The 17,705-nt window shown below is 47.5% G+C and overlaps 2 protein-coding genes across 14 annotated transcripts in view; one reads left to right on the top strand and one right to left on the bottom strand.

Annotated features, from left to right (window-relative positions):
* Positions 1 to 17,705, bottom strand: part of FHIP1B (FHF complex subunit HOOK interacting protein 1B) — a 162,974-nt gene that overhangs the window by 24,266 nt on the left and 121,003 nt on the right. For 7 of the 13 annotated variants that reach the window (XM_087868079.1, XM_087868089.1, XM_087868086.1 and 4 more), the window contains exon 1: positions 7,962 to 8,084. The exons of 2 other annotated variants lie outside the window; for them this stretch is intronic. The gene's annotated coding sequence lies outside the window, so the exon portion shown is untranslated. Of the gene's footprint in view, positions 1 to 3,779; positions 3,891 to 4,315; positions 7,638 to 7,860; positions 8,085 to 17,705 lie in introns of those variants that run through there. 4 more of the 13 variants (XM_087868084.1, XM_087868083.1, XM_045783000.2 and 1 more) reach the window with 4 other exon arrangements.
* Positions 12,291 to 17,451, top strand: CNGA4 (cyclic nucleotide gated channel subunit alpha 4). The gene is made up of 6 exons (XM_045783083.2): positions 12,291 to 12,352; positions 12,495 to 12,596; positions 12,798 to 12,904; positions 13,217 to 13,862; positions 14,624 to 14,973; positions 16,991 to 17,451. The coding sequence occupies exons 1-6, from the start codon at positions 12,291 to 12,293 to the stop codon at positions 17,449 to 17,451; spliced, it is 1,728 nt and encodes a 575-aa protein (XP_045639039.2).

Here is a 17,705-nt window from a genome sequence, read left to right as displayed (position 1 = left end):
CTGGCTTCGGCTCAGGGAGTGATCCCCGCGTTATGGGATCGAGCCCCATGTCAGGCTCCTCCGCTATGAGCCTGCTTCTTCCTCTCCCACTCCCCCTGCTTGTGTTCCCTCTCTCGCTGGCTGTCTATCTCTGTCAAATAAATAAATAAAATCTTTAAAAAAAAAAAAATAACTCAAGTACATCCATACTGATAAAGTACTAAGTACTCTGCTAAGTAATCAATGGAAATAGGAAGACAGATAAAAACAGTTGGATGGGGAGCATGAATAAAAACTCCAAAGAATATTATAAACAGAGGTATTCACAAGAGTTACAGGGACATGAAAGAAAGCAACTAATTCTGCCTGACAGATTGTAACAGGATTCCAGAAAAGAGGTGATGTCTGATTTAAGTCTTTAGCAATGAGATACTGGCCACAAAGAGAGCCAAGGGAAAGGCCTTCATATTAAAAACAGTAACAAAAATATGGCACTGTGAAAGCACATGACAAATCGGAAAATCAGTTCCAAGTTTGGGTGGCCTAATCACAGAGTACTTAGAGAAGAAAAAAACATTGAGTTGAAGGGTAAATATGGATGAAGGTTATAATTACCACTGAGTATCATGCTAACAAGTTTAGGTTTTATCTATTGACACTCTGGAAACAAAGGAGGTTTTTAGACAAGAAAATGACAAGATCAAATTTGCTTTTAAAAAGATGTCAGATAGCAGTCTAAGGTGGAGCAGAGAGAGGCAGATGACAGATGAACTAAGGTGATAAGAGCAAGATTTGAAATGATAAATCTGAGATTAACCTTTATCTTAGCATGTCCCAGGTGATAATGAAATTATTTACACCTGTAATGTATCGCCAATAATAGCAAGGTCCTTCAGAAGGGACCATATCATTCACTCTTCTTTGCAATTACAGTGCCAACACAGTGCCTGGAATTCAAAAATGCTTGTGGAACTGAATGCTAAATTAAAAATAATTATAGTTAACATATATTGAGCACTTACTACATGCCAGGCTCTACGCTAAGCATTGTATGTAGTAGCTCATTTAAATCCCATAAAAACTCTAGGTGTACTAGTATCTCCTTTTCACACATGAAAAAACCAAAACCTACAAAGGTTAAATACACTGTCAAAGTTAGCCAGCTGGTAGTAGCAAAACTGGGATGCAAATGCAGATAATCTGCATCCACTTAACTTGAAGAAACAAGACCCGACAAACGTATGGAGGATAAGAGAAGACCCTAATATGAAGTATAGGAGATTCAGTAAAAGATAATGCCTTTAATAGGTGAGGAGCACATAACAAAGGTGTTTTAGAAAAGAGGATGAATAAGCTAAGCTTTGAGACATGTTACGCTTTGAGACACCTATAGGATATCCATGATGTCCAGAAAGCAAACGGAAATATACTTGAGCTCAAGAGTAAAATCAAGACTAGAGATATATATCCAGGAGTCAACAGCTTATAGGTGGTAGACGAAGCTACAGAGATGGATGAGATCATCCAAAGACAACAGCGGATCTTGAAAGGACCTGAGGGTGACATCCTGGGAAAACCAGAAAGTAGGAAAGCGAAGAAGGAGTGTCTTTGAGGACTGTGAAGGTAGCCAGAAATGGAAGGAAAAACCAAGAAATACTGATAATTTAGAAATCAAGGAAAGGAAGTTTCAAGAAGTGGAGATTGCCATAATGTATAGTCTACAGAGAGACTAAGTAGAATGAAGATTAAAAATGATCAGTCAGTTTTAGCAACCAAGTTTTAGATAAACTTAGGAAAGTAATTAAAGAATGACTTCTTAAGAGCCAAAGAAGTGTAAGATGCAATACAGGAAAGTCAGTGACATAGGGAAGGATGAAAATAGGGCAATAGCTTAAAGAAACTAGGAGGGCAGGGTGGTGAGGAGTCAAGAGAAAGAGTTTTTATCCTTTGGTTGTTTTATTTTAGGATGGAGAGCCTCAAGTATGTCTGTCAAGTGAGGAAAAGAAGTATGAAGAAAGTCACATTGTGGATAAATAAGGTGGGGATAGCTGACAGAAAAATCAGAGGTAGGACTAGTCTGAGAAAAAGAGGTATACCACTTTTTCTGAGAAAGGAGGAAAATAGTAATAAAGGATGGGTGCCAGGGGCGTCTGCCTTCGGCTCAGGGCGTGATCCTGGTGTTCTGGGATCGAGCCCCACATGAGGCTCCTCCGCTGGAAGCCTGCTTCTTCCTCTCCCACTCCCCCTGCTTGTGTTCCCTCTCTCGCTGGCTGTCTCTATCTCTGTCAAATGAATAAATAAAAAATCTTAAAAAAAAAAAAAAAAAAAAAGGATGGGTGCCAGTTCAGGTAAATCGGAAATCTGAAACAGGGAAGCTAATATCTACCACCACTCTCCACTCACCTAACCTTCCCTCACTCACTCGCCCAAGAGAGTGGGGGTGGCGAAGAGAAGGAGAAGGTGGTAGAGCCACAGAACGGATGCTCAGTCTTTCACACATGCTTTCCTGTAAACCATCAAACAGTCATACACTCTAGTAGCTACCAGCAGCAGGAATGCACTAAAAACGGTACTGTCTGCCCAAGTCCTTAAGCACGGACTGGGGAAAGCAAAGCCAATAGGTGAGAATACTGGTTAAGAAAAGTCCCCTGCTACTAGGTCTCTCACTGCTAGGAGCCCTGGGAGACTGCATCCTCCCTTGCTGGTTTCCTTAAACTCTGCCCATGCCTTTGTATATACAATCCCTTTATTAAATTCTTCCCAAACCAAATGTGTGCAATCTGCTTCCTGCAAGGACCCTAACTAAGTACAAGAGCAACTGGTTACAGAATGCTTTCTCAATCATATCTCATTTGAGGACTGAAAATAAATAGAGGCCCTAAGGTCAACTAAGAGTAACACAAAGTAGTAGGTAAAACAGGAGCTCCAGTTTGAATCTTAGTCCATCACGTTCTAGCTGTGTGGCCTTAAATAAATCACTTCACACATGGGAGCCTCAGTTTCCTTATCTATAAATTCCTGATGAAATAAGTTTTGTTACTGTTTTAAAAATTAAATAAAATAACCTATGGAGCACACCAGGCATATAAAGCAGGTGCTCTGTAAATAACATTTTCCTTTCTCCCTTCCCTCTCCTGATCCTATCTGACCTGCTCTGACACATCCATCCCTACCACCTCGCACTTACACTCTGGTGAGCTGAAGAAGGGCCAAGCATCCAGTCTCAGCAAAGTAAAGCCTTAACACATCCAAAACTAAACTGCCTTCAGCTCCTAGAACTCAATTCCAAAGATTAACAACCAACTCCTACCTTGCAATATAACTGGGGTGCCCACTTCTGCTTCACTGCTTGACTAACAAAGGGCACTGCTCACAGACCCAAGAGGAATAGCCTCCAGGACCTTTCTTCATCCTCCCATCTCCAAGTCTTCTCAAAGACTTCAAAGAGAAGAGCCACACTGAAATCAGTGTCTCAGAGCACAAAAGCTAACGCTTACCCTGGGCCCCCTTCACATACTGCAAAAACACAAAAGAAGACCATAGCTTGGTGTTCCTGTCACCTACTTAAGCCTCTCTCATTCCCTGTTAACTGTGCAAAGTTCAAAACAAGGCAAAGAGAATAACAAGAAAAAGAGAATGGAATCACCACCCTATCACTGTGCCCTTTCCTCTCACTGCAAAGTCTAGAAAAAAGAGTAGACCCCTCTTCCCAGATTTACTTTCAGGCTCAGACACAGGGGAAAAGGGGGAAGAAAGAGCTGATCTTTCAGACCCACAAACAGCCAAGGTCAGTTACTCACCTTAGAGCACAAAATACAACCTTACAGGCACATTCAGCAAGGGTGTCCACCAAACTCAGAATAGCAGGCACAAGGCCGGAAGTGGCTCAGCCTTCCTTATGAACCTTTGCCCTGGGAGAGGCAAGAGAGGGAGGGAATTGAGAGCAGGGATACACCTGCAACACCTACAGCAGACAGGGAGAGCAGAAAACAACCTTTCAAGAACAGGTCCGTAAAGTCCTTAGGTTTCTCTCCCTACAATGGCTCTTCCTAGGCAAGATGACTGATTACTGACATAAGAGGCATGAATGAGCCATTACCCTAAATACTGAAAGTAAAAAGATCTGATTAAAACCTCATAGGAGTACAAAAGCGTAGGGTGGCAGGGGGAGACCTCACAGAAGCCTACTAACCTAGAGCTCAGCAGCTTACACATATCCTCCCTTCTTGTCCATCCCTCAGCCTACATGTATAAGACAAATGGGTTATCAATGTGTAGTTCCAACTCACTCCCTCCCCTCTCCCCAAGAACCTCTGCTTCTTGCAGAGAATCTCACCTGACTCCAGCACAGCCTTTACACAACATGAACCTCAAGTCACGGCGACTCCCCTTTACAGCAGTGAATCTCCATGTCACACATGGTTCTTTCTCCACCCCTCCTGGGTGATGATGACAAAGAAGATGTCAAAAGAGGAGGAGAGAATGAACCAGATCCTAAAGAACAAGGAAAGTTCACTGGGCAGAGAAGAAAAAGTATTCTTAGTAAGGGAACCAGCTATTACAAAGATCTCAAGGCTCAAAAAAGTAACATGTTTGTTAGGGAACTGTGAACAATTTATTCAAGCTAGAACACAAAGTAAGGAGTGGCAAGAGATGAGGCTGGAGAGGTGAGTTGAGGCCAAATGATGCCATATTAAGAAATTTGGATGTTGTCCTACAGAACACAAAGAGCCAAAAGTTTTTAAGCAGAGGAGCTCCATGATTACATTTGTATTTTTAGAAAGATCATTCTAGGGACAGACTAGAAAAGAGCAAGTCTGAAGGCAGGAGACTGTCAAGGGGTGGGGGGAATCCAGATGAGTGATGAGGAGGAAGTAAACTAAAGCTTTAACAGTTAAGATGTAGCCATGGAGACGAAGAGGAAAATAATTTAGAGGGAAACATACTAAGATTTTAGTGAGTGATTAAATGCAGGGGGTGAGGAGCAGAAAGAATGAAGAGGACACTGAAGTCCTTGCCTGGACCGAGATAGGACATGTGATATAACAGCACACTCTCAGAGCAAAGACACCGAGTGCTGTTTTGGACATATAAATTTGTAATACCTGTAATACCATATATCTATATGGTAGACCACCAAATATGTAAGACACAGGGAGAGACTATATTCCCATGATATGCTTTTGTATTTCACACTCTCTCTAATTAGAGAATTCTAATTTCTTTGAGAATTCCTTGAGACCTCAGAGGACCGTGTCTTATTTATCTTGTTATCTCGTAAAATGTAAGCTTCACAAGGACAAATTGCACACTGAAAAAGTATGTGCTGAATGAATAAATGAATTAATATATGAATGAATGAACTTGCTCTCCCAGCACTTAACAGAGTGCCTGGTGCATACCAGATGTGGAATAAATGGTTATATACAGCACTCCAAACATGTTTCTATCTACATCACCACCCTCATTTATGTTACTTCTCAGATCTACCACCAGGCTGTATGTCTAAGTCAAAATCCATTTTACTTACTTTACTTACTTCAACAGAGTTCAGTATATACCTTACCAAACCCAGTGCTTTCTCCAGAACACCCAAGAATTTGGACAGTCCCTAAGAACCCTCTGATGACTTGACTCATCCTACCACTATCACAATGTGACCCAGGTATTATGTATACCTGTTCCTATGTCATTGCCACAATATTAAACAAAACCACATCTCTATGTCACCCTCAAAGTTTCTTTAATCTCTTTTGGAACCACATTAATTACAAATCATAAAAAATGCTTTTTGCCAGTATAATGTCCTCCGAGTCATCACAACTCTTCCCATACCTAACGTGCCTTTTAGTCCACATGGCTTTCACTCTCCGCTATAAACCTTCTTTCCCCAAGTCACCCACTCTCAGGAAACCAAAGTTTGGGTTCAGCTTTGCCACTTTATCACTATGTGACCTCTGGTTTATGAATCTGATTCATCATCTATAACGTAAGAATTCCTGCCCTTGCCTACTTCACAAAGTATGTAAACTGAGTGAAATGTGAGATTGAATGAATGCTGTTCAAATGTCAGAAGTTATCTAGAATTAGTCTAAACACAGGCTTTCTCAACCACACCATCATCTCTCTAAATTTCTCCATTTCAGGGACCAGTAAAAATAATTTCTAAAAAAACTTAAAAACAGGCTTGTTATTTCTTATTTTGGCAAATAACACCATTTCTTTAAAACCCACCATCTACTGTCACCATTATTTCATCAGTCAGAAAGCACTTTAACACTAAAAGAATAGCATAATCTCAGAATGAACTTATCTTTATGAAAAATTCATGTTTTATATGTTATCTTTCTCTCCTTCCTCCTTGGATGTATGAAATCTGTATCATGGACTGGCAGTATCCTTGGCCCAGTGTTTAGGAATCACTGCTCCAAACCCTGTTATGACACATGTCAGTTCTACAGGGTTCTGCCCATAAGGGTAGGTGGTCAAAGGTTCCACTAGCATGAAAATGGGCCTCCAGAGGGAAGCAATGAAAACATAAAATGGGTCAGAACAGCTGGTCCTGAGGCTGAGACTCTAGAACAGAATGGCAACTTGGGCTTGGGCTGCCCCTAATTCTCAAGAGAACAGTCTGGACAGGAAAGGTCTAAATATCCCTGAGGTTGGGGAAGGTATCTGAGCTCTGTGGTCGACTGTCACTAGAGAGGAAAATTTAGTGGTGGGAAAGTGAAGTGTCTATTATAACTGAGTGCCAACCCAACTGTCTAGAACTTTTAAAATGTTCATGTAGTGTGGGTTGGCAGGGAGAAAGGGACCTGTAAAATACTAATAAAATGAACCAAAAATGTGTCATGGACAGAGAAATGAGTGCAAAGGGATAGCAGAAAACTTCTGGGGGCAGTAGAAACGTTCAGTATCTTGAAAGTGGTGATGGTTTCACAGATGTAAACATACGGCAAAACTCACGCACATTTTAAATATCAGCAGTTTATTGTATATAAATTTACCTCAATAATGTCGGATTTTTTTTTTAACTGTAAGAAACTGAGACCAAAGTCATTCTGGTTGAGAGCCTAAATATAGTGTTGTATGTAACAAACCATGTGACTTTCATGAAAGTAGAATTAGCAAATGAAAATGGATAGTCCAATTTAGATGACAACCATCAGAGCCACGCTGCTCAGCATAGGTGAGAGCAGCCGTGGAGGGAGGTTGCCCAGAAGCATATGGAGACCAAACAAACAGGCTGTCACTGCCAAAAAAAAACCTCCATGAGAGGGACCATCTCCAAGTTTGGAGTCCCAAAGAGGAACTTGAGAAACCGGCAGTTTCAGTGATTACTCTGGTTGAAAACTAAGCCTCAAAGATAATTTTCATTATCGTAGTTATTACTGCCTGTGACGCCTTCATTCTTCTGTCCTCCAAAAGCCAAGTGCACAACACTTCCACCCAAGCTGTCCTACTCGGTCTGAAACTAGGCAGGACACTGGGCAGGACAGTCCATCGAAGTAGGCTCCAGAAACAACCTCAACCTTAACCAAGCTTCACAATCCTCATTCATCTTCGCTCATGCCCTAGCCTCAACTCCCTCGCCCATTTCCCACCAGCCCGCAGGCTCCCGCCTTTGCCCTTTACTCTCCCCTCCCCGCACAGGCCGTACCCCCTCACTCTGGTCCCAGGGTTGCCCTCACCCCTGCCCACAGGTGCCTCAGCCCCTCACTAAACCGTGTTCACAAGTCCCTTTCCCTAGGCCCCTCGAAAAGCATCCCTAGCCCCTCTTCTTGCCCAGCTCCTCACTTGCCCGCTCACCCTTAGGCTCTTGCGCTGCTCCCCTACCTTAGACACACACACCCGGCCCCCCACCACATGCCAGACCCTCACCCTGTCCGCTCATAACCAGTACAGTCACCAAATCCGGTGCCGTCATTCCCCAGTCCGTCAGCCCCTCACGCGCCTCCGCGGGCCCTACGGCCCATACTTGCCGTTCACTCACAGAACCCAGACCCTGACCAGGCCCGATCGCCGCAGCCCTGCTAGGTGAGTTCAGGCCGCCGCCATCGCTCCTCAGGCGCACCAGCCGCGCCCCGCCCCGCGCCACACGCAACCCGCGCCCCCGCGCACCTCACGTAACCGCCCAGCGACGCACCGCTGGGCAGTGGCGTGCCAGCTCATTGGCTGGACCCGGCCAGAGCCGGAGCGTCGATGCTTGTTTCCTGGCAACGGCCGAGCGCCGGGGCGGGGCCGCCGACGGCATTCCGAGCAAGGAGTACCGCCTCTTCCCCGGGTCCCGCCCCTTCGTTCTGTAAACCCCGCCCTTTTAAGGACTCCAGCGTGTCATAGGGAAAGACTTCTGGGGAGGCGGAGGCCCGTAGGGCGGGGGCGGAGCCTGAGGAGGAAAGGTCGAACCAGAGGGCAGAAGGCGGGACCTAAGGAGGGACGCGACTTTAAGAGGCAGGGACAGGCCAAGGGCGGGGCTTAGAAGACGGCTGAGGCGGGGAGACTAGAGTGGAGGGGCGGGGCCAATGGTCCTGGGCGGTGCTTAGGGTGGAAGAGTGGGCTGGACGGGGCGGAGCTAGCACGAAGGGTAGGTCTGAGGGGAGGAGTCAAGTAGGTGTGCGGGGCCTGTGGAAAAGCTGAGCCCAAGAGATGGCTGACTGCAAACAAACTAGGTCATTTTTGTCCCATCTGCGTGCATGACTTGGCCTGTACCCGGCCGATGACCGCCCCTTCCTAGCTTCCCCAGCACCTGCTGCCCGGTGATCCGCCTTGGACACCGTCTTGTTCAGTCACTCAAGGAACACGGAATAAGCACCTCCACACCAGGCCGGATTCCAGAGAGATCAATTAGAACCCATATCTGCCCTGCAAGACTTCAGCCCTTAAGCCAGACAATAGCAATATAGTGTAATAATTGCCACCAAGGAGCAGCACTTAGCATGGCTTGTGTGATGGAGGGAAAGAAGGCAAAGGGGTTTAGGGAAGCCTTCAGGAGTAAATGATGTCTGAGCAGAGAAACAAGCAAAGTATGGTAAACTAAGAGAAATGAAAGTTTCAGATCAGGTCTGTGGTTTAGTTCAAAGTATTGTACCAATGATAATTCCCTGGTTTTGATCATTGTACTCTGGTTATATAAGACGATAACAAGGGAACATGGCTAAGAAGTTTACGGGAACTTCCTGTACCTTTTTTGCAACTTTCTGCAAGTCTGAAATTCGTTCAAAATAAAAAGTATTTAAAAAGAAAAAGAAATGGAAGTTTCAGCCCAAAGGATCAGCCCATACCAAGGCAAGGAAGAATGAACAACAGGTGGGGAGGTGCTCTGAGAACTACAATCAGTACAGCATGTCTGGAGCACAGGCAACATGCAGAGGAAACACTAAGCGATGAGGCTGAAGACATGAACAGAGGTCAGGAACGGGAGATTTGTATGCCATGTAAAGGAGTTTAGATTTTATCCTTGGAATAACAGAGAACTATAAAGAATTTTATACATGGTCAAACGGATAAGGCCCAAACTGAAGTAGTAAAGTTACAGAGAAAGGACATGTGGACATGAAGGTAAGGCACCAGGGCTTGATGAATGGATGTGTATGAAAGGAAAATAAAAGGATTAAAAACTGATGCTAGTTTATATAAGTTCATTCACAGGCAAAACTCAACTATGGTATTAGAAGTCAAGCTAGTGATTACACTTGGAAAAGCAATGACTGGAAGGGGGCAGAGTGGGGTTCCTGTGAGTGCTGGTTACATGGGTGTGTTCACTTTATGAAATTCATCAAGCTGTATACTTAGGAAATGTGTGTGTGTATATATATATATATATAAAATTTGTTCTGGTTACTATGCTGCATAACAAATCATCCCAAACTTAGTAGTGTAAAACAACGACCGCTTCTTTACGTTCACAGATTCTGGGAATTCAACCAAGACACAGCAAGAATGGCTGTCTCTAGTCCATGATGCCTGGGGCCTCATATAAGACACCTGAATGCCAGGGGGTGACTTGAGGCTGGTGGCTAGCGTCACCTGAGGGCTTCTTTACTCTTCTTCACATGTCCAGTGCCTGGACTGGGACAACTAAAAGACTGAGCTCAGCTGGGACTGTCAAACACATTACAGAGACATGACTGTTCTTTGTGGCTTGCACTTCTCACAATATGGCAGCTAAATTTCCAGGATGGAGTACCCTGGAATGAGCATTCCCAAGAGAACCGGAAGGAAGCTGCATGGCCTTTCGTGATCCAGCCTCAGAAATCACTCCTGCTATATATATTCTATTAGTTAAAACAGTCACAAGGGAGGAGTGTCAAAGAATTTGTGACCATGTTTAAAAACTGCCACAATGTCATATAATAATAATGATGATAGTAATAATAATAAATAAGGATATCCACTGAGCAGTTAGTGGTATAGATAGGTCTGCAGCTCAGAGCTCCTGGGAGTCAGTAGATGGGAAACGGGATCCTGTGGGAGACCAAGATTGGCCAGAGAGAGCCAGGAGCGTGGAAAGAGAGGAAGGCCTAGGTCAGAGTCTTAAAAAATGCCAACACAGAAAGGGTGGACAAACTTATGAAAAGACTAAGAAAAAATAAATAGAAAAGCAAGGAATTATGGTGTCACAAAAGCCATGGGAAAAGAGGATTTCAAAAAAGTAAAATAAAATGTTGGGGACTATAGACATTTCTTCTGTGAAACGCTCCAAAAACACGTATCTGACTATATCACTTAACCATGCAAAACACTTCACAGATTCTCCATTGCTTTAAGATAAAACCCCAGCTTTATAAAATGGCTAAGAAAGCTCTCCCTGGGCTGTCCTCTGTTCTCCATTCAGCTTCATCTTGCACCCCTAGCCCCTCACACTCTCTACAGAAACCAGTTGATGTCTCCCAGTCACCCATGTTTTTTAAAGTCTGTATGCCTTTGCACACTCTATGCACTTTGCCTCTACTGCTTTTCATTCTCCCATCTCTAGACCTAACTCCTATTCATCCTACAGAACCCAGACTCAGTTGGGACCCTTCTTACAGTGTATAGCCACCTAATAGAGTACCCATCAAACTGATATGTAACTGCCTATCTACCCGACTATTTCCGCTACCAAACTCTGAGTTTCTAGAGGGCAGGGAGTGTGTTTCATGCATCTTTTATCCCCAATACTGAGCATAATATTGGCTTGGCTCATAGCAGGTGTTCTGATGATGACCTGTTGACTGAGAAAAGATGATAGAAGTGAAAGGGACATCAGGTTGAGGGAGAATTTTCAGGATTTTTTTTGTTGTTGTTGTTTTGGTAGGGGAGAGATTAAAGCATGTTAATAGAAAGGGAAAACGGTAGGAGGTTGGGGATCTAGATAATACATGGAATAGCCGATGGGATCAGGTACTAGAGGTAACAGGAAAGGAATGGGGGCAAAACCCCCACAGAATGGCCCCCATCACATTCATCCAGTAAGAATGAGGTAAGGTGGGGGTGCCTGGGTGACTCAGTCAGTTAAGCAGTCTGACTCTTGATTTCGGCTAAGGTCATGATCTCGGGGTCATGAGATCAAGCCCCGCATCAAGCTTCACACTCAGAGGAGAGTCTGCTTGGGATTGTCTCTCTCCCCCTCCCTCTGACCCTCCCCACCTGTGCATGCACACACACACACTTTCTCTCCATCTTTCTAAAATAAATAAATCTTTTTTAAAAAATGAGGTAAAAAATAAAAAATTTTAAAAATGAGGTAAAGTGAGCATGGATGTAGACAAGGGTGCAGATAATGAAAACAGAGCTCACATTTGATATGACAAGCATTGTCCGTCCCTAGACAATCCAGCGCCTGACACAAATGAGCCATTCAGTAAATAGTTGTTAAATGAATAAATAATGAAGCCCAAGCAGAGAACTTGCACAAAGTAAAACAGAATGACTATCTGAGCCTACTCTGGCACCCCCGTCTCCTGATTTAGAGGACCCCTAAGTAGTTCATCTTGGCAGGGGGGGGAAGAAACAAGGCCCAGCCTTACCTCTGAGGTATGCACCCCCACCTTCTCCAGGGACCTCATTAGGGATGTTTAGTTGGGCAGGTGTAAGCCCAGGCCCTGGGAGACAGGGCGGGGCGCTGGAGCCACACTGCCTCTGCCCCTTCAGTAGGGGCTGGCCCTGGTTGTGTTGCTAAGAGCTTCAGAAGTCAGAGGCAGAGGAATCGCAGCTGGAGACCAAGGGCAGCCTCTTCCAGACAGCCAGGCGGGCACTAGTCCCCACCTCCTGAAGCCACCTATAGGCAAAGGCCCTGGATAGTCCACATCCAGGCATCAGGCCACGGAAGCATGAGCCAGGACAGCAAGGTGAAGACAACGGAGTCCAGCCCCTCTGCCCCATCCAAGGCCAGGTGAGAGATCCTGGTCCCCTGTGTCAGATCTGTCCACCTAACTGGATGGAGCCTAATTCTTCTTGATGCCCCCAGTGACAAACTCAACAATGAATTTCTGGTGAAAAAAAATGAAACACTGCTTCTCCTCTTCCTTCCACAGGAAGTCGCTGCCTGTCCTAGACCCATCTGGGGATTACTACTACTGGTGGCTAAACACGATGGTCTTCCCAGTAATGTATAACCTCATCATCATCGTGTGCAGGTTTGGCAGGGCTGAAAGAAGGGCCTTAAGCAGAGAGAAGGGCTCAAGAGTCAGGCCAAGGAAAGGGGCAGGCCCTTGGGCAGGGCCAGAAGGAGGGGCAGCACGGAAGAGAGGGCCCAAGGCAGAGTGCTGAGTGCCTTGGGGAGATTGCCTTACACAGAGGGTGCTGTTGAGCCAACCTCTTCTGTCCCCACCATGCAGAGCCTGCTTTCCTGACTTGCAACATGGTTATCTGGTGGCCTGGTTAGTGCTAGACTACACAAGTGACCTGCTATACCTACTAGACATCGTGGTGCGCTTCCACACAGGTCAGTGGGCCCAAGGCTGACACCTTGTTCCGTGTTACCTTCCTAAAGAGGGCCTCTCAGTCATGAGGAAGTGACCCCCTTCCTGAGAGCACTTTCACAGGTCTCCATGCTTCACAACACCCTATGCCCATCCCAGAAACCCTGGAGCAAGGTTATGCCCACCCCCACCCTGTCCCCATGTCTGTCTCCCTGTCCTACCTGGCCTGCCCACCCTCACCCTTATTACTGGAGCAGGCAGGTGCCCTGACTCAGCCCCATACCTGACCCCATCTCATGGTTGATCCCAACCTGTCTCCGCCTCCCCTTCCCCAGGATTCTTGGACCAGGGCATCCTGGTGGTGGACAAGGGCAGGATTTCAAGCCGTTACGCTCGCACCTGGAGCTTCTTCTTGGACCTGGTTTCCCTGATGCCCACAGATATAGCCTACATGCAGCTGGGCCCACACACCCCCATGCTGAGGCTGAACCGCTTTCTGCGTGCGCCCCGCCTCTTTGAGGCCTTCGACCGCACAGAAACCCGCACAGCTTACCCAAACGCCTTTCGCATCACCAAGCTGATGCTCTACATTTTTGTCGTTATCCATTGGAACAGCTGTCTGTACTTTGCCCTGTCCCGGTACCTGGGCTTCGGGCGTGACGCCTGGGTGTACCCCGACCCCGCGCAGCCTGGCTTTGAGCGTCTGCGGCGCCAGTACCTCTACAGCTTTTACTTCTCCACGCTGATCCTGACCACCGTGGGCGATACGCCCCTGCCAGCGCGGGAGGAGGAGTACCTCTTCATGGTGGGTGACTTCCTGCTGGCTGTCATGGGTTTTGCCACCATCATGGGTAGCATGAGCTCTGTTATCTACAACATGAACACTGCAGATGCAGCTTTCTACCCGGACCACGCACTGGTGAAGAAGTACATGAAGCAACAACACGTCAACCGCCGGCTAGAGCAGCGAGTTATTGACTGGTGAGTACCTGGGGGTCCCAGACCAGGACATGGAGAGGTGTTCTGGATAAAGCCTGAGGAAGGTGGCAGGGCCCTTATTGCCTAGCGGGCCAGGCAGGGGAACTAGGGCATGGCATTCATCAGCGGGGGTTCACTGGGTGGGGCTGAGAAAAGAATGTCTTCTGCTAGCTGCATCTGGGCTTAGGGGGCTGGGTTGGATAAGAGATTGATAGGGAGAGGAACTCATACACAAAGAAGGATAACCTGGAATAAAAACTGCCACTGCCTGGTAGGGCTCAGAAGGCCCTCGAAGGGGTAAAGGGAGAAGAGCCATACTTCCCAGGGGATGGCCAACGAGACGGTTGACTGAGTCATAGTCATCCATACTATGGGATGAACAAAAGGAAGTGTCAGCAAGTTGGGGAGCTAAAGCAGAGGGCCGCTAGATACAGAGCTCGGTGATTGAAGGAGGTATCAGTGGGATGGTACGAGGCGTCACTGAAAGGAGGGTGGGGTAAAGCTTGACAGTAGGTAAAGGGTGTCTTATTCATTGTCAACTGGTGGAGGCTTTTGGGCCCCAGGTGAGGAAGAAGAGGTCAAAACATAGCTGTGAAGTGACCCTGGAGTGAAGATATTCATCAGCCACTATCCAGCATTCCCATGACCCCTGTGAGATCTCAGGGTGACTGGGTCCTTGGCTGAAGCTTGGCTGAACCCTGATGGAAGGAATAAGGCAGGCATGTATGGGCCTGGTGAGGAACTATTACTGCCTTTGCCCCCAGGTACCAGCACCTGCAGATCAACAAGAAGATGACCAATGAGGTAGCCAGCTTACAGCACTTGCCTGAGCGGTTGCGGGCAGAAGTGGCCGTGTCTGTACACCTGTCTACTCTGAGCCGGGTGCAGATCTTCCAGAACTGTGAGGCCAGCCTGCTGGAGGAGCTGGTGCTGAAGCTGCAGCCCCAGACCTATTCACCAGGAGAATACGTCTGCCGCAAGGGGGACATTGGCCGGGAGATGTACATCATCCGTGAGGGTCAGCTGGCCGTGGTCGCAGATGACGGTGTCACACAGTACGCCGTGCTTGGTGCAGGGCTCTACTTTGGGGAGATCAGCATCATCAACATCAAAGGTGGGCAGCTCAGTGTTTGTTCTGGGACAGGGCTGGGGGAGGGGGGGACAGCAGAACCCTCATCAAAGGTGGGCAGCTCAGCGTTTGTTCTGGGACAGAGCTGGGGGAGGGGCAGAGGGGGACAGCAGAACCCTCATCAAAGGTGGGCAGCTCAGCGTTTGTTCTGGGACAGGGCTGGGGGAGGGGCGGAGGGGGACAGCAGAACCCTCATCAAAGGTGGGCAGCTCAGCGTTTGTTCTGGGACAGGGCTGGGGGAGGGGGGAGGGGGACAGCAGAACCCTCATCAAAGGTGGGCAGCTCAGCGTTTGTTCTGGGACAGGGCTGGGGGGAGGGGGGGGAGGGGGAGAGCAGAACCCCCTACTGAGACCAGATGCTACTTCAGGGCCTACAGGTTAAGGAAACCTGGCCTTACCTGAGTCACTAGAGGGCTCACAAGAGAAGCAGGACATGGAGGGTCTGTCCTCTGAGAAGAAGCAAAGCCAAAGTTAGTATACAAGGTGGATCCCTCGGAAGAGGAAGTAGATCTGCTCTGTGGGTGTCAACCCGAGGCACCAACAGACAAGTGGAAAGTGACAGAGATGATAAGAATAAGAATAGCTTATATTTATGGCACACTTACTACATGCCGTGTTCAAAGTCTTCATATGCACCAACTCACTCAATTCTCACCGTAACTCAGGTAGATACTATTCTCTGTATTTTCACAGTAAGGAAACTGGAGTACAGTGATGCTTGGGAAACTGTCCAAGGTCGTTGAGGTACTTATGTACACACACTTGGAGTCAGTACAAGGAACTTTCTCACAGCCAAGTGGAAAGGAGGGTAGAGGGAAGGCATTGCCATTCACTCCACCAACTCCAGGCCAGGCCAGGTAGTGTACACTGGCTCATTGATTCCTTTTATCTGCCCGTGAAGTAGGTGTTGGTGGTATGCCTCATCACAAGCAAGGGCACTGAGGCCCCAGGAGATGGGAGAACATGGCAAGGGGAGAGCACACTGTCACTGACTGAAGCCACACAGGCTGTCAGCCCGGGGATCTCACTCTCTAGTTGTTCCAAAGGCCTCACATCTGTCCTCCAAGGACCCTTCCAGCTCCACTTCCTGGATGCAGTCAGCAGCTGTCTATGTGATTTTGGACAAGGCATTTCCCTTTTTTAGGCCTCAATGTTCTCATCTATCCGATAGGGATGATATTAAAAACCCAAAGAGTTATTTGGGAGGATCAGATGAGTTCTGTGGGTAAGGCTTCAGGGCAATGTCTGGAGCACAGCAAGTGTTCACAAAGGATAGTTCCTATGCCCCTTCTGAGTCCTTCTAGCTCTCAGCTTTGCAGCGGTCAGCCTAATCTATCTTCCTCACAACACCTCACCAATAGCTTCCTAAAATATGAATCATACCACACAGCTCCCTTGCTTAAAATATTTCAGTACTTTCCCACTGCCCTCGGCATAAGGTCTGAACTCCCTGTCGTGGCTTACCACACTCAGTGTGCCCTGCTCTCCCCTCCTCTTTCCATTCTCCTCCCACCCTGTACTTCAGCCACTCTGGACTGCTTACAGTTTGCTGCAGCACCTAACTGGCTCCTACCCCCATCCCTCTGCTCACACTCCTCCCTCTGCCTGGATGCCTCCCCCCACCAGCCCTGCCCTTCCTCTCTGACCTTCTGCTCAGTCAGGCATCACTTCCTCCAAACTTTCCAAAAGTTTCTGCCAGCTTGTGAGGGGCTCTTTACTTATCTTCCCACAGCACTGGAGGCATACGTCTACACTGTACTAGCTATACTGTTTTGTAACTATCCCATTGAATGTCTATCGCCTGTAGTCTGTGAATTCTTGCAGGCAGATCGCTGTACCCATCCAGCACAGGGCCTGGTCCCCAGTCACATTACTGAATGAAAGAATTAACAGAGAGGCCCCAAAGCACAAATATAGAGGGGGAGGGTCCTTTCAGGAGTGAAAAACCCCCTCACACCTCTTCTGACTAACTGTCCTCCCACGTGTCTGCCCATGGGCCACAGGAAACATGTCTGGGAACCGCCGCACAGCCAACATCAAGAGTCTAGGGTATTCAGACCTGTTCTGCCTGAGCAAGGAGGACCTGCGGGAAGTCCTGAGCGAGTATCCACAGGCCCAGGTCATGATGGAGGAAAAGGGCCGTGAGATCCTGCTGAAAATGAACAAGTTGGACGTAAATGCAGAGGCAGCTGAGATTGCCCTACAAGAAGCCACAGAGTCCCGGCTACGCGGCCTTGACGAGCAACTCGACGATCTACAGACCAAGTTTGCTCGCCTCCTGGCCGAGCTGGAGTCCAGCGCACTCAAGATCGCTTACCGCATCGAACGGCTCGAGTGGCAGACTCGAGAGTGGCCAATGCCTGAGGAACTGGCTGAAGCTGATGATGAGGGCGAGCCTGGGGAGGGAACTTCTCAGGGTGGAGAGGGCAGGACTGGCCAGGAGGGACCCTCAGACCCACAGTGACCCATTCCTAGCGCTAGGATTCCTCCCAGGGAATCCAGAGCTGTAGGAACACCTGCCTGCAGAAACTCTGCCATCCTGCCTGCTGGGTACAGAGATGGGAATGGATTGAGGGTAGCTGCTCACCTAGAGGGATAGGAGTAGAGCACACATTCGTCCCCCACTCCCCAGCACATGCGCGCGCACAGCTGCAAACACACGTACTGCACCCAAGATGCATTCCATGGAAAATATTCCGGAGTTTCCATTTTCAGAAC

Source organism: Ursus americanus, chromosome 16 (assembly GCF_024610735.1).
Source record: "Ursus americanus isolate L20-20 chromosome 16, mUrsAme1.1.p, whole genome shotgun sequence".
NCBI classification, from domain to species: Eukaryota; Metazoa; Chordata; class Mammalia; order Carnivora; family Ursidae; genus Ursus; species Ursus americanus.
This window is presented reverse-complemented; position numbering and strand designations above follow the sequence as displayed.

Excerpts from the sequence above, each read along its gene's own strand:
- CNGA4 (XM_045783083.2), top strand. The coding sequence starts at position 12,291 with ATGAGCCAGGACAGCAAGGTGAAGACAACGGAGTCCAGCCCCTCTGCC. Across the intron at positions 12,353-12,494 it reads TCTGCCCCATCCAAGGCCAG|GAAGTCGCTGCCTGTCCTAG; the intron begins GTGAGAGATCCT and ends TTCCTTCCACAG. Across the intron at positions 14,974-16,990 it reads CAGCATCATCAACATCAAAG|GAAACATGTCTGGGAACCGC; the intron begins GTGGGCAGCTCA and ends CATGGGCCACAG.